Raw genomic sequence first — 15,704 nt, forward strand, 5'->3', positions numbered from 1 at the left:
GAAACTGGGGCAAAAACCATCATCCATATGACCTTAAACAGGCAGGGATAAGGTAGGACTAATAAATTAAACTGTATTTATTTCAATTCCAGGGGCCTAACAGGGAAGGCAGATGAACTCAGGGCAGGGTTAGGAACATGGGACTGGGATATCATAACAATTACAGATACATGGTTCTGGGATGGACAGGACTGGCAGCTTAATGTTCCAGGATACAAATGCTACAGGAAAGATAGAACGGGAGGCAAGACAGGAGGGGGAATGGTGTTTTTTATAAGGGATACCATTACAGCTGTGCTGAGGGAGGATATTCCTGGAAATACATCCAGGGAAGTTATTTGGGTGGAACTGAGAAATAAGAAAGGGATGATCACCTTATTGGGATTGCATTGTAGACCCCCCGAATAGTCAGAGTGAAATTGAGAAACAAACTTGTAAGGAGATCTCAGTTACCTATAAGAATAATAGGGTGGTTATGGTCGGGGATTTTAACTTTCCAAATGTAGACTGGGACTGCCATAGTGTTAAGGGTTTAGATGGAGAGGAATTTGTTAAGTGTGTACAAGAAACTTTTCTGATTCAGTATGTGGATGTACCTACTAGAAAAGGTGCAAAACTTGACCTACTCTTGGGAAATAAGGCAGGGCAGGTGACTCAGGTGTCAGTGGGGGAGCACTTTGGGGCCAGTGACCATAATTCTATTAGATTTAAAATAGTAATGGAAAAGGATAGACCAGATCTAAAAGTTGAAGTTCTAAATTGGAGAAAGGCCAATTTTGATGGTATTAGGCAAGAATTTTGGAAAGCTGATTGGAGGCAGATGTTCGCAGATAAAAGGATGGCTGGAAAATGGGAAGCCTTCAGAAATGAGATAACGAGAATCCAGAGAATGCATATTCCTGTCAGGGTGAAAGGAAAGGCTGGTAGATATAGGGAATGCTGGATGACTAAAGAAATTGAAAGTTTGGTTTAGAAAAAGAAGGAAGCATATGTCAGGTATTGACAGGAGAGATCGAGTGAATCCTTAGAAGAGTATAAAGGCAGTAGGAGTATACTTAAGAGGGAAATCAGGAGGGCAAAAAGGGGACATGAAATAGCTTTGGCAAATAGAATTAAGGAGAATCCAAAGGGTTTTTACAAATATATTAAGGACAAAAGGGTAACTAGGGAGAGAATAGGGCCCCTCAAAGATCAGCAAACCGGTCTTTGTGTGGAGCCACAGAAAATGGGGGAGATACTAAATGAGTATTTTGCATCAGTATTTACTGTGGAAAAGGATATGGAAGATATAGAAAGTAGCGAAATAGATGGTGACACCTTGCAAAATGTCCATGTTACAGAGGAAGACGTGTTGGATGTCTTGAAACGCATAAAGGTGGATAAATCCCCAGGACCTGATCAGGTGTACACTAGAACTTTGTGGGAAGCTAGAGAAGTGATTGCTGGGTCTTTTGCTGAAGTATTTGTAGCAGTGATAGTCACAGGTGAGGCGCTGGAAGACTGGAGGTTGGCTAATGTGGTGCCACTGTTGAAGAAGGGTGGTAAGGACAAGCCAGGGAACTATAGACTTGTGAGCCTCATGTTGGTGGTGGGCAAGTTGTTGGAGGAAATCCTGAGGGACAGGATGTACACATATTTGGAAAGGCAAGGACTGATTAGGGATAGTCAACATGGATTTGTGCGTGGGAAATCATGCCTCATAAACTTGATTGAGTTTTTTGAAGAAGTAACAAAAAGGATTGATGAGGGCAGAGCGGTAGATGTGATCTATATGGACTTCAGTAAGGTGTTCGACAAGGTTCCCCATGGGAGACTGGATAGCAAGGTTAGATCTCACAGAATAAAGGGGGAAGTAGCCATTTGGATACAGAACTGGCTCAAAAGGTAGAAGACAGAGGGTGGTGGTGGAAGGTTGTTTTTCAGACTGGAGGCCTGTGATCAGTGGAGTGCCACAAGGATCGGTGCTGGGCCCTCTACTTTTTGTCATTTACATCAATGATTTGGATGCGAGCATAACAGGTAGAGTTAGCAAGTTTGCAGATGACACCAAAATTGGAGGTGTAGTGGACAGCAAAAAAGGTTATCTCAGATTACAACAGGATCTTGATCAAATGGGCCAATGGGCCGAGAAGTGGCAGATGGAGTTTAATTCAGATAAATGCAAGGTGCTGCATTTTGGGAAAGCAAATCTTAGCAGGACTTAATAAGGCCTAGAGAGTGTTGCTGAACAAAGAGACCTTGGAGTGCAGGTTCATAGCTCCTTGAAAGTGGAGTCACAGGTAGATAGGATAGTGAGGAAGGCATTTGGTATACTTTCCTTTATTGGTCAGAGTATTGTGTACAGGAGTTGGGAGGTCATGTTGCAACTGTACAGGACATTGGTTGGGCCACTGTTGGAATATTGCATGCAATTCTGTCTCCTTCTTATCGGAAAGTTGTTGTGAAACTTGAAAGGGTTCAGAAAAGATTTACAAGGATGTTGCCAGGCTGGAGGATTTGAGCTATAGGGAGAGGCTGAACAGGCTGGGACTGTTTTTCCCTGGAGCGTCAGAGGCGGAGGGGTGACCTTCTAGATGTTTACAAAATTATGAGGGGCATGGATAGGATAAACATACAATGTCTTTTCGCTGGGGTGGGTGAGTCCAGAACTAGAGGGCATAGGTTTAGGGTGAGAGGGGAAAGATCTAGCAGGGACCTAAGGGGCAACGTTTTCACTCAAAGGGTGGTACGTGTATGGAATGAGCTGCCACAGGAAGTGGTGGAGGCTGGTACAATTACAACCTTTAAAAGGCATTTGGATGGGTATATGAATAGGAAGGGTTTAGAGGGATATGGGCCGGGTGCTGGCAGATGGGACTAGATTGGGTTGGGATATCTGGTCGGCATGGACAGGTTGGACCAAAGGGTCTGTTTCCATGCTGTACATTTCTCTGGCTCTATCATCGAATTAAAAAAAAACTGCCCAGACTTTTTTGGAAATGTTTGTGAAATTGTTATCTTTTTTATTCATTCATGAAGGCACGCTGGCTAGGCCAGCATTTATTGTGCATTCCTAAGTGCCGAAAGTGCAGTTAAGAGTCAACTACATTGCTGTGGATCTGGGGTTACACATAGGCCAGACCAGGTAAGGATGGCAGTTTCCTTCTCTAAAGGACATCAGTGAACCTGACTGGTTTTCTCAACAATGGATTTATAGTTATCATTTGGTCTTTATTGCAGATTTTTACTGAACTTAAATTCCACCATATGCCATCGTCAGATTTGTATCTGGACATTACCTGAATCTTTGGATTAACTGTCTAGTGATAATACCACTGTGCTGTCAACTCCACAATTTTGTGCAGTTATCCATCTGTGAATAAGTTATTCAAGTTTGTTAGACAAATCCTTATTAAACGTCTTTTGAAAATGCAGCCATGAACTGCATTACCCTTTTCTGCTACCTCGTCAAAAACACTGTCTGTTTTGGTACCCTTATGTAGGAGAAGTGTGAATGCACTAGATGCAGTTCAGAGGTTTACTGGATACCTTGAATTAACGGAATTGTTTTACAATTAGAGATTGGACAAGCTGGGCTTATTTCCATTAGACTTTAGAAGTTTGAGGGGTGACTATATTGGAGTGTATTAGATCATGAATCGTCTTGAGAAGGTGGACAATGAAGAGGTTGTTTCCTCCATTTGGTCAGACAGAACTGGGGAACATTCGTTTAAAATTACGGGGTAATTCTTTCACGACAGAGTGAAGGAGAATTTGTTTTCCCCCTGTGAGCTTTCTATGCCTTTCAAACACACTGCTTCAGAAGGTGGTACAGATGAGGCCATGGAATTCTTTTAAGGCATGGATGGACAAATTCTTGCTAGGCATTGAAATCATTGTGTTTTGAATTCCACATTCTCATTTTTGCCAAACAGATCATCAAGGTTTTACTGAATGATGGACTAGACCAGAGGGGCCAAACGGTCAACTTCTGCTCTTTTGTTTTGCTTTTATTTATGCTTATGAGCATGATTTGTCTTTAACAATCTGTGCTGGCTTTATTTACTTAAGCTACACTGGTCCAAGTAACTGTTAACTTTGTCAGAGATTACATTTTTTAATAAAGCTTTCCCAAAATCAAAGTTAAACTGACTAGCTTGAATTTTTTGAGTTTATCCTTGCAAAGGCATCATAATTGTAATTTTCCTCTGATACACTCTGTAACGAGGGAGGATTGACCAGTACCTCTGCAATTGTCTACCTTACTTCCCTCAGTATTCTGACTTGTATCCCAAACAGTGCTGGTAACATATCACTTTTAAGTATAAATAGCTTTTTACCATCTTGTCTTTACTAATTTTCAGCCATTGAACAACATTAAAACAGTTAGTTGAATTTTATAGCACTAATTTTCAGAGTTGTTATTCAGTCCACCAGATCCATTGGCAATAAAACTTCAGATGTGGGTCCTCTTGTACTTTCTCATGCTATCAACTTCACCTTGATTTTTATTGGGACGTAAGCTTTGCTGGCTACGTCAGCATTTATTTCCCGTTCCTAATTACCCTTAAGAATGTGATGATGAGCTGCCTCCTTGAATGTACACTCACAGTGCTGTTAGGAAGGAAGCTCCAGCTATTTTACCTGGAGACAGGAAAGAAAAACATCTATGCTACTTAACTGAAACGCTCTAAGTGACAGTGAATCCTATATCCTCTGATTATAAATAACACTATTCATTTGGAAGTTATACCTTGAAATACTATCATCCAATTACCTTGCAAACAGCTGTCATCATCCACATAGCCTGCTGAGGATAAGCTAGGAAAACCTTAACAATAATGCCCTTCAGACGAGCAAACACATCATCATGGAAATGGCATATCCGTGAAATCAGCTGTGAAAATGCAGTCAGAAACTGGTAGGGAGCCAGGTGGTTCGTGTGATCCTCTATCACCTTGTTAATCTTTTCAAGATCTGTTCTCATGGCAATACGATCAGCAATACGTCCAGATGCTGTACAGAAAACAATTTTGGATCAAACTAAAAAAATTATGAAAATATTTGCTGTGAAAATGCAAACATCAATATAAATTCAAGTATTCTGACCTTTTTCCAACTCGTAGGCTTTTGCTCCATAATCAAGCCACAGTGATAACATTCGAGGCATAGACTGGTAAATGAACTGATTTCCAAACCGCAGTGAACTGTCATTTAATATTTGAAACACAATAAGCATTACATAAATATAGCATTAACTAAACAACTTTATATACCAAGTCACTATGTATATTTTAATTTGTGAACACTACCATAATTACGTAAACATATCTAGAGGTCAGGTAGGTAAAAACTAGGACTGCAGATGCTGGAAGCCAGAGTCTAGATTAGAGTGGTGCTGGAAAAGCACAGCAGGTCAGGTAGCATCCGAGGAGCAGGAAAATCGACGTTTCGAGCAAAAGCCCTTCATCAGGATCAGAGATGGGCTTTTGCCTGAAACATTGATTTTCCTGCTTCTTGGATGTTGCCTGATCTGCTGTGCTTTTCCAGCATCACTCTAATCTAGACCCATACCTAGAGGTCAGTTAATGTGCAAAATTAAACAAAATAAAAACCTATTTTGTGACCTTGGTCATCTGTACATTCATTCTGTTGGACAAACAGGAACTTCTATTCAGGAATACAATTTAACTTTTTGAACACAAACGTAGGAGTTCACAATGTTCAGTCTCTATTTTTAAGTGTTTGCTTGACTCATTTGGTCACACTCTCATTGAATCAGCAGTTTGTAAATGTAAATCACTCTCCAGGAGTTAAGCATAAACCAAGGTTCTCGTTTAGATAAACAGAATGATGCTTTAGCACTTTTTTTCTTGAAAAGCAGCAGAGAGCTTTTACCCACTGTAATTGTCAATACTCCCAGCTCAATCTCAACGTCAAAAGACTAATTGCTCAGTATTTATTTGTTGCTTATTGGACCTTGCTATGCACTAATTGGCTACATTGTTTACTTACAAAATAACTACATCTCAATAGTAAATTGACCATTAAGTATTTTGTACGTCATGATGACATAAATGATGAAATATGTATTTTTTTCTTCTTCAAAAATTGGTCCATTTCAGGATTGAAAGAACTTGCAATTTTACAGAACATATAAAAATGAATGTAAAATTATTGCAGGAGGAGGAGAAAAAAGTGAAAAAGAAATCTTATACATTGTAAAAAAGAGGGAACTTTTTCTCATTGTTCCATAGGGAATATTTATTGCTTAGAATCCATGAAATAAGTTATTAAAAATTAAAATAATAAAATATTAGTTTTATTTACTATGACAAGCTGTTAAAGTTAATTGAAATTAAAAAGCAAGTTTGGGCATTCTTGGAAGTAATAAACGTCAAAAACAATGCAGTTTATTCCTCAGACTTGAGAAACATGGAGATTCAGTGCTGAGCTCTAAAAAAAAGATCAATTTATTTTTAAAAGAACTTGTATATTCTGCTGTGGAAATGAAATCTTCCAATTAGGATTTAGGTCAAACTAGTTTATAAACAAGGTAAAAACAATGACTGCAGATGCTGGAAACCAGATTCTGGATTACAGTGGTGCTGGAAGAGCACAGCAGTTCAGGCAGCATCCGAGGAGCAGGAAAATCGACGTTTCGGGCAAAAGCCTTTCATCAGGAATAGAGGCAGGGTGCCTGCAGAGTGGAGAGATAAACGAGAGGGGGGTGGGGGTGGGGAGAAAGTAGCATAGAGTACAATAGGTGAGTGGGGGAGGGGATGAAGGTGATAGGTCGGGGGGGGGGGCGGGAGGGTGGAGTGGATAGATGGAAAAGAAGATAGGCAGGTTGGACAAGTCATGGGGAGGAAGCAAATGTGGCTGTGGTAGGGAGTTTGTTTCAGGACATGGTTGAAGAGCTTCAGGGCAGAGGAAATGACCTGGGAGTTGCAGTGGGAGAGGGACTCCCTGAGATTCTTGTCGAGAGAGGAGAAAAACTTCTTCAAGGCAGGCATCCTTGCAAGAGGATTCTTAAACAAACCTTCTTACGTTCAGAAGATATGTGCACCAACTCTTCAAGTCAATCTTTCTTGAAATATTTAAATTAGAACCACATAGCCCTCCTGATGCTAGAGGACTTTCACTATTTTAGTATTGTTTCAGAATCACTGTGGTATCATCATAAATATATGTTGTCTCAAATATTTGATAGAGAGCACGCAAGAGAGAGAAAGAGAGAGAGGGAGAGAGCGCGAGAGTGAGAGCGAGAGCGAGAAAGAGAGAAAGAAAGAGAGAAGAGAAAAAGAGTAAGAAAGAAAGAGAGAAAGAGAAAAAGAGTAAGAAAGAAAGAGAGAAAGAAAGAGTAAGAAAGAAAGAAAGAAAGAAAGAGAGAGAGAGAAAGAAAGAAAGAAAGAAAGAAAGAGAGAGAAAGTGTGTGAGAGAGAAACGCGAGAGAAAGCTTGTGAAAAAATTTGTAGCTCGGGTGCTCATTGTTGTGGTTCTGTTCGCCGAGCTGGGAATTTGTGTTGCAGACGTTTCGTCCCCTGTCTAGGTGACATCCTCTGTGCTTGGGAGCCTCCTGTGAAGCGCTTCTGTGATCTTTCCTCCGACATTTATAGTGGCCTGTCTCTGCCACTTCCGGTTGTCAGTTCCAGCTGTCCGCTGTAGTGGCCGGTATATTGGATCCAGGTCGATGTGCTTATTGATTGAATCTGTGGATGAGTGCCATGCCTCTAGGAATTCCCTGGTTGTTCTCTGTTCAGCTTGTCCTATAATAGTAGTGTTGTCCCAGTCGAATTCATGTTGCTTGCCATCTGCGTGTGTGGCTATTAAGGATGGGGGGGGGGGGAGGCGCAGAGAGCAAGAGAGAGAGCAAGAGCAAGCGAGAGAGAGAGAGAGAGAGAGCGAAAAAGCGAGAGAGAGAGAGAGAGAGAGAGAGAGCGCGAGAAAGAGTGAGAGAGCGCAAAAGCGAGAGAGCGCAAAAGCGAGAGAGAGCGCAAAAGCGAGAGAGAGCGCAAGAGAGAGAGCAAGAGAGACAGCAAGAGAGAGAGAGAGAGAGAGAGAGAAAAAGTGAGAGAGAGAGAGAGAGAGAAAGCAAGCGAGAGAGAGAGAGAGAGAGAGAGAGAAAAAGCGAGAGCGAGAAAGCGAGACAGCGCGAAAGCGAGAACGAGAGTGCGAAAGCGAGAGAGAGAGAGAGAGCAAAAGCAAGAGAGTGAGAGAGAAAGCGAGACAGCGAGAGAGAGAAAAAGCGAGACAGCGAGAGAGTGAGAGAGAGACAGAAAGCGTGAGAGAGCGAGAGAAAGCGCAAGAGAGAAAGCGCGAGAGAGAGAAAAAAAGCGAGAGAGAGCGTGAGAGAAAAAGTGAGAGAGAGAGAGAGAAAGCGAGTAAAAAGAGAGAGAGAGAGAGAGAGACAGACAGACAGACAGAATTTTACTGGGACAGGGTGTTGTTTGGGAGTGGAAGAATGACTGCTCTCTAAAAGTGGATTGGTTACACAAATATTATAACGAGACTGCATGCCATACTATTCCTTGATTTTGAATTCAACTCCCAAGGGCCAGCAACTCTAGATTCGATTAGATTCCCTACAGTGTGGAAACAGGCCATTTGGCCCAACAAGTGCACACCGACCCTCCGAAGAGTAACCCACCCAGACCCATTTCCCTCTGACTAATGCCCCTCACATTATGGGCAATCCAGTATGGTTGGTTTTCAAGAAACCGAACTTCTGATCTTCTGGATCCAAGAGATATAACCTCCAGCAGTGCCTACACCTCATGAATTAATGAAGAATGTTTACTTGTAACACCCAGTGCTAGAATTGAGATTAACATGTCTCTAAGGTACACAAATGGAAAAAAAAATCCCATTTCACGCATTACTCATTTGATACTGAATTCTCAACACCAAATACTTTAACTCACATTCTCCATTTGTTCATGAAGAACGTACTGTAATTAATTATCCATAGTACATGGAGAACCTGATGAATCTACACCTCTGTTGGAGAGAGAGAAATGCTTATATAGCTTGAGGCCACCACCTCATCAATCCTGGGACCAGGTAAAAGGACAGGCCTCCATGATCTTTTACAGAATATATGGGGATTGGACCAACTGCACCGCACAACAGCCAACCGAGCAGAATCTTCACTTAAATCAGACACCTACGTGCCAAAATGAAGGACGATGTAGCGAATCAAATCTCCCTGCTTCTCTATCTTGTTATCAGTTACCATTGGCATCAATTTGTCATAGTATTTTGCCAAGTAAAAATGTCCATCTTCCCAATCCGGTAACAAAGTGGTTACTTCCTGCAAACATGGAAATTGATTTGTCATACTGAAGGATGAACCAAGAAAATAATTAAGCATTCTTTTAAAAAAAAATAAACCTGTAAACTATCAATCATAAAATAATTGAAAATAAAAGCATACTAAAGTTGTCACATATTCAATCTTTATGAAATGGAATAATGATGTCATCAGAGCCAATGAAACTTTTCAGAATTAAATCAATGCGTGACAGTTCTGATTACTTTGAGATGCTGACAATTTTAATAGTTAAAATTATATATATGTCTTAAATATACAATGAAATTTGAAATGTTATAAGTCCACGCCTCCAATATTAAGCTCATATTTTATATCAAACACCAGGGTTTAACTTTAGGTATCCACCAATATAGTGCTCGACGAAGATGAATTCTTTAGCCAATCTCCGCAGTGAGCTGTGGGGTTCTCCATTTGTACTTAATCTTATGTATGGAAAAAATATATCCTAATATTTCAGCAGAGATTGGAGATTTGTTGTCTGAGGAGGGGCAAATAAAAAAGTCACATTTATTTTTAATTTTAAGAGAAATTAAAATTCTTTTGGGAGGACTTTCACAAGATTGGTATTAATTGGAATTAATTCAGTTTCAGAATCATTGGGATACGAACATAAATTGTAATTCAGTTACCTTATATTTTTTCATAACTGCATTGCTTTCAAAATTCGCTGTCTCTTCCATAAAACGTCCAACCAACAGCACAGCTTTCCCCTTTATTAAGCAGCTTTTATCATCACTAATTTCAGCTTCTGCATCTCCAAAACACAACTCAACACTTTTCTGCAGGACGATCAATGCTTGGTGAACATCACCCTAGAAATAAATTCAATGGAATTTCATTACACAGTATTAAATAATTAATTATAATCAAGAGGAATTAGTTTTTCAACGTGGACTTCAATTTTCTTTCGATACTAAGAGATCAACATGTTGTTCTTTCACCAACAGATCCTACACTTCACTCTCATCCTGATTTAAAGAATAAACTGACTCTGTAGCAATAATGCAAAGTAAGTACTGAGCAAGCATGAACATTCAGCACAGAACTGATTTTGAGGAGCTGAAACCAAGTATGTTACTTGAGGTGAACTGAGAATCACTGTTGTGAAAAACATGAAATTCTTTATGTTACAGTTTGAGATCTTCTAGTAAGATTAGTCCTAGAGATATACAGCACATCCAATTCATCCAAAACAACTAGATATCCTCTTGCAAGTCTAGTCCCATTTGCCAGCATTTGGCCATATCCCTCTAAACCCTTTCTATTCAAAACTCATCCAGATGCCTTTTAAATGTTGTAATTGTACCAGCTTCCACCACTTCCTCTGGCAGCTCATTTCATACATGTACCACCCTCTGTGTGAAAAGGTTGTCCCTCAGATCCCTTTCAAATCTTTCCCCTCTTACCATAAGCCTGTGTCCCCTAGTCTTGGACTCCCCCAACCCTTGAAGAAGACCTTAGCTATTTACCCTATCCATGACCCTCATGATTTTATAAACATCTACAAGGTCACTCCTCAACCTTTGACACTCCAGGGAAAATAGTCCCAGTCAATTCAGCTTCTCCCTATAGCTCAAATCCTCCAAACCTGGCTACATGCTTGTACATCTTTTCTGAACCTTTTCAAGTTTTGCAACATCCTTCCTATAACAGGGAGACCAGAACTGCAAGCAGTATTCCAACAGTGGCCTAACCAATGTCCTATACAGCCACAACATGACCTCCCAACCCCTACACTAAAAGCAATGACCAATAAAGGCAAGCATACTAAATGCTTTCTTCACTATCCAATGTACGTGCAACTCCACTTTCAGGGAGCTATGAACCTGCACTCCAAAGTCTCTTTGTTCAGCAACAGTCCCTAGGATCTTACCATTAAGTATCTAAGATCCACCCTGATTTGCCTTTCCAAAATGCAGCATCTCACATTTCTCTAAATTAAACTCCATCTGCCATTCCTTGGCCAATTGGCGCGTTTGATCAAGATCCTGCTGTACTCTGAGGTAACTTTCTTCACTGCCCACTATACCTCCAATTTTAGTGTCATCTCCAAACTTACTAAATATACATTCTATGTTCACATCCAAATCATTTGTATAAATGGCATAAATTAGTGGACCCAGAACTGATCCTTGCGACACACTGCTGGTCATAGGCCTTTAGTCAGAAAAGTAACCCTCCAACTGGTGTTCAATAAGAACTGCAGAATGTTTTTAATGGAAAGTGAAATCTGAAATCTGAATAAATCCTTGCAGATTTAAAGAAACAGTTTAATGACTACCAACTACAGCAGTCATTCTGTTTTGTATTCATAAGAGAACATTTGTAAAATTACAGTCACTAGGTCAGGACATACATCTGCAAAGTTACACTTGTGACAACTCACTGGTTTAGTGCACTGTAAATCGAGCCCTGCTACTTCCAGAATTTAAACATTTCATAAAGTACACAAAGTTCCTAAAATTACCTGATTTTTCAGACTCATTGATAGAAAGCATGGACCAGTTTTTGAACTGAACAAGAATCACTATTTACTATAAGTAATTAGACTCTAGCTACTGGCAGTTATAAACTAATAGCAAAAACAGCCCTAATTAAAACTCTAATCCTCTTTGAAACTCCCCCTCTCTCTCTCTCTCTCTCTCTCTCTCACACACACACACACACACACACACACACACACACACACACACACACACACACACACACACACACACAGACAAACTGACAGGGTGAATAGGTTATGGGTTGAGTGGAAAAATGGGAAAAACAGTTCTGTCGTCTTTGTTTCCAAGGTTGTTATTGAGACTATCCTTATGATCCATCTGCTTGCCAGCACATTGAGTCATCTTTCTTCGAATGCTTCCACTGATTGGTAAGAGATAAAAGATGGCCAGTTTACTCAAAAAGTACCTGACTCATCATTTAAAAGTAATAACATACAGAACTGTTGTAGAAAAGGTAAACTGGTTTTCCTCAGGTTCACAGTGAGTTTTGACTGCAGAGAACAGTGTCCACTCCTGAACTAGGGATGAACACTTCTATCTCGCTGTAATTTATCCTCAGCTCCAAGCTGTTCCAATCAAATAGTTTTTGGCAGGCAAGAGTCTCTGTCATTGATAACTCGTCACTTGTCCACAGATCAACCAACTTCTTTGGTAGCAAAATTACAACTGCACACCCCTTTCATTACCAACAAAACTTGATCAAACAGTTGTTTAGGCTGGCATGGGAGTCAGGTTACTTGATTTGTGAAACTACAGCCACTATCAAACACTGAATTTAAAACAGCTCTTTCTCATTTCAATCTAAAGTTTTTAAAAACAATTTTTATAAAATGACCCTTACACATTTTAAAGCAGACTCCATTTTGAAAATAGGAAGTGTTAACACTGAGTTAACAAGTGTTAACATCTACCTCCTGGCTAACTTTAGACTTCACTTGAGATTATGAAAACTGCACATATACGTATCACTGCTTACAAAAATGAAAAACTCACAAATGGCAAATAAATATAACAAAAAGCAAAAAAGCAAATGACTCCTGATTTTAGTTCAACATGTTAATATGAAATTGCAATCTTTCAAAGCTCAGCTACTTCCTCAGGCCTGAGGAATGAGCTGAGTTACAAAAGCATAAAATTTCAAATTAGCTTGTAGCCTATAACCTGGTGTCATGTGCTTTTTGACCTTGTCCACTCCACTCCAACTCCGGCATCTCCACATCATAAATATATCAATTAACAATCTAAGAAATCACTTGCCCTAGCTGTAGCTAAGAATGAGCTGAAATATACAGAAAAGGGGGAAAAACAGGACTGCAACTGAACTATCAACCCTCGACTTCCAAGAGAATTTCAACATTGCTGAGTTGAGGCAGTTGCAAAAGCAGCTGATTTTAGGTGTTAAATTTGTAAATAGATTATGAAAGAACTAGTGTGATCTCAATTTATATAATTCACAAAGAAGGCCTAACTATCAACTCATCACCAGTATCTTTTTTTCCTGGAATAAGTTGAGATAATTAGTGGTTACTGATGCCTGCAAACATCTGAGTGCAACTTGCATTAGACTTCCCTTACATCCCTCAAGTAAAACTTGCAAGTGGTGTCACTTTGTTAATATTAGACATACCTTGGACCAAAGCCACTTTGCTCTTTCAATGTAAAGCTCAGGTAATTTGGATTCGCCTGCATTTAAAAGAGCATTGTATGCAGTTTGGTGATGACCTGCTTTCCTGGCAACTCTGGCACTTTGCAGCCAACATTCTCCAACCAGCTCACTGTAGTCTGTCCTATTTACAATCACAGATTAAAATCAATACTTTTTAAAAAGAATTAGAAAACACAATAGCTTTAGCATCTCTTCAAAATAACATCAAATAAGTCCATACAAAAGGAAACTGTTTGCCTTAGCTACATAACCATCCCTACGTGTTAAACCCATTTCCAGGCCTCTGTTAACACAAAGAAACACAAAATGCAGGAGAAAACCACAGGTCTGACAGCATCTGTGGAGAGATCAGTGTTAATGTTTTGAGTTGGGTATGATCCTGCTTCAGAACCAAAGGCAGTCTGAAGAGGAGACATACCAGGTCCCAATCTCACTCCATTGATGCTTCCAAGCCTGCTGAATTTCTCCAGCATTCTCTGTGTTTGTTTCAGATTCCAGCATCCATAGTATTTTGTACTTATTCTCGATTAATACAACTCAAGTTAATTGAGATCTTCCAATAGCATTGACAGCGGAGATTGTAGAAACACTTGGTCGAGTCCAGGAACACATGTATGGCCTCCCAGGAATTTCAGGATTAATTTCACATTTGGTTTTACATGTTGGCTCAGCCTGAAGCATGATTTAGAAATAATCTAACCATAACATTGGGAGATACAAATGCATATTGTTGTAATATGCAATATCTAGACTTCAGAAAGACTTTCCTAACTTAGCAAATCATCACCAAATTGCAAATGCACCATTTCTAGACTAAGTAGTTCTCTATATAAAATTATAAATAAGATATGTCAACATACGTTTTATTGACATGGAGCAGTGCTCTGCGTAGGGCCAAGATGGGCTCCTTAGCCCGAAAGGAATTCTGAGTCATTTCTAGCCGAGCCTGCCAGTTGAGAGGATGTTCTTGTTTTTTATGATGTTCCCCAAATTCCTGGTGAAGCAATCCTCTGACACTGTGCTCCAGCTCACACAACATATGCAATCTGGGTCAAGGAAAATTACTCAAAATTAGAATTGTATAATATGGTTGGAGCAAAAATATCTACAAGTGTGGTCAATCCTAATAGTACCTGACGATGTACTCATAACCACGCTGATAGGACCCTCGTTCAAAACTTGCTGCAGAGAGAGGCACAATCTGTTCTGCTCGGGTAACCTGCAATTGTTCATAGAAACGCTCTGCGTTGCTCTGTTTAGCAACGAGCAACAGTTGTCCAAGTCTTACGCTCCAAGAACAGGATTTCCCTTCTAAAAGAAAATTATTACAGCTGATCTTACACAAAGTCAAAAGACATATGTCACAAGGGTCACTTAAAGTTATCGTTAGAGGTTGCCAGTCACACATTTTTGTACTTTGTACAATTACTACCAAAGGTAGTATTTAAATTTAAAAGGCACTAATGTTAGAGTTAAGAAAATTACAAACACCATAATTTGGATCTGAATTATATTCTGGTTCCTAGGATAGACCAGAAGGTTCCAGAGCAGAGCAGGGGCTATTGGGAGGATATGCAAACGGACCATAGCATGGCGGCACAGGGAACCATCCAAGATGGGGAGAAAAGAAAAGTGTAGTTGGATAATATAGCCACGGAAATAGACACTGTGGCCAGGACCAACAGTCCCAAAGGCTGTGTTGCCTGCTTGATGCCTGGGTTCAGGATATCTTATTTGGGGTGCAGAGGAACCTGGAGTGGGAGGGAAATGATACAATTGTCATGGTCCACTTAGGTACCAACAATATGGTCAGAAAGAGGAAAGACATTCTGCAAAGGGAATGAGCAGCTAGGGGCCAAACTAAAGCAGAACCAAAAGGTGGTAATCTCTGGATTACCTCCTGAGCCATGAGCTAATTGACACAGAGTCAACAAGATTAAAGAGCTGAATGTGTGGCTCAAACACTGGTGTGGAAGAAACCAGTTTGAATTCATGAGACATTGGCACCAATACTGGGGAAGAAGGGGGCTGATCCAATGGGATGGGTTCCACCAGAGAACAGAGTCCTGGTGAACTGCATAACTAGGGCTATAAATTGTGGTGGGGTGGGTTTAGTTGCATGGAAAATTATGGAAAAAGTTAAAGCCGGGAGAGGACTCAGCAGAGGTTATTAAAGTTTCCAAACCAAGTAATAGGTCGGAGAGTATGGAAACAATCA

At 40.1% G+C, this 15,704-nt stretch overlaps 1 protein-coding gene across 2 annotated transcripts in view; it reads right to left on the reverse strand.

Moving 5' to 3' along the window:
- atr (ATR serine/threonine kinase) overlaps positions 1-15,704 on the reverse strand; it is an 86,700-nt gene that overhangs the window by 14,132 nt on the left and 56,864 nt on the right. For both annotated transcript variants that reach the window (XM_072571974.1, XM_072571975.1), the window contains 7 exons: positions 14,620-14,797; positions 14,347-14,532; positions 13,448-13,607; positions 9,943-10,125; positions 9,150-9,292; positions 5,089-5,186; positions 4,757-4,995 (listed from right to left, as the gene is read on the reverse strand). In XM_072571974.1, the coding sequence (XP_072428075.1) occupies positions 4,757-4,995; positions 5,089-5,186; positions 9,150-9,292; positions 9,943-10,125; positions 13,448-13,607; positions 14,347-14,532; positions 14,620-14,797 (1,187 nt within the window). The remainder of the gene's footprint in view (positions 1-4,756; positions 4,996-5,088; positions 5,187-9,149; positions 9,293-9,942; positions 10,126-13,447; positions 13,608-14,346; positions 14,533-14,619; positions 14,798-15,704) is intronic.

The sequence above is a fragment of the Chiloscyllium punctatum genome, chromosome 6 (assembly GCF_047496795.1).
Source record: "Chiloscyllium punctatum isolate Juve2018m chromosome 6, sChiPun1.3, whole genome shotgun sequence".
NCBI classification, from domain to species: Eukaryota; Metazoa; Chordata; class Chondrichthyes; order Orectolobiformes; family Hemiscylliidae; genus Chiloscyllium; species Chiloscyllium punctatum.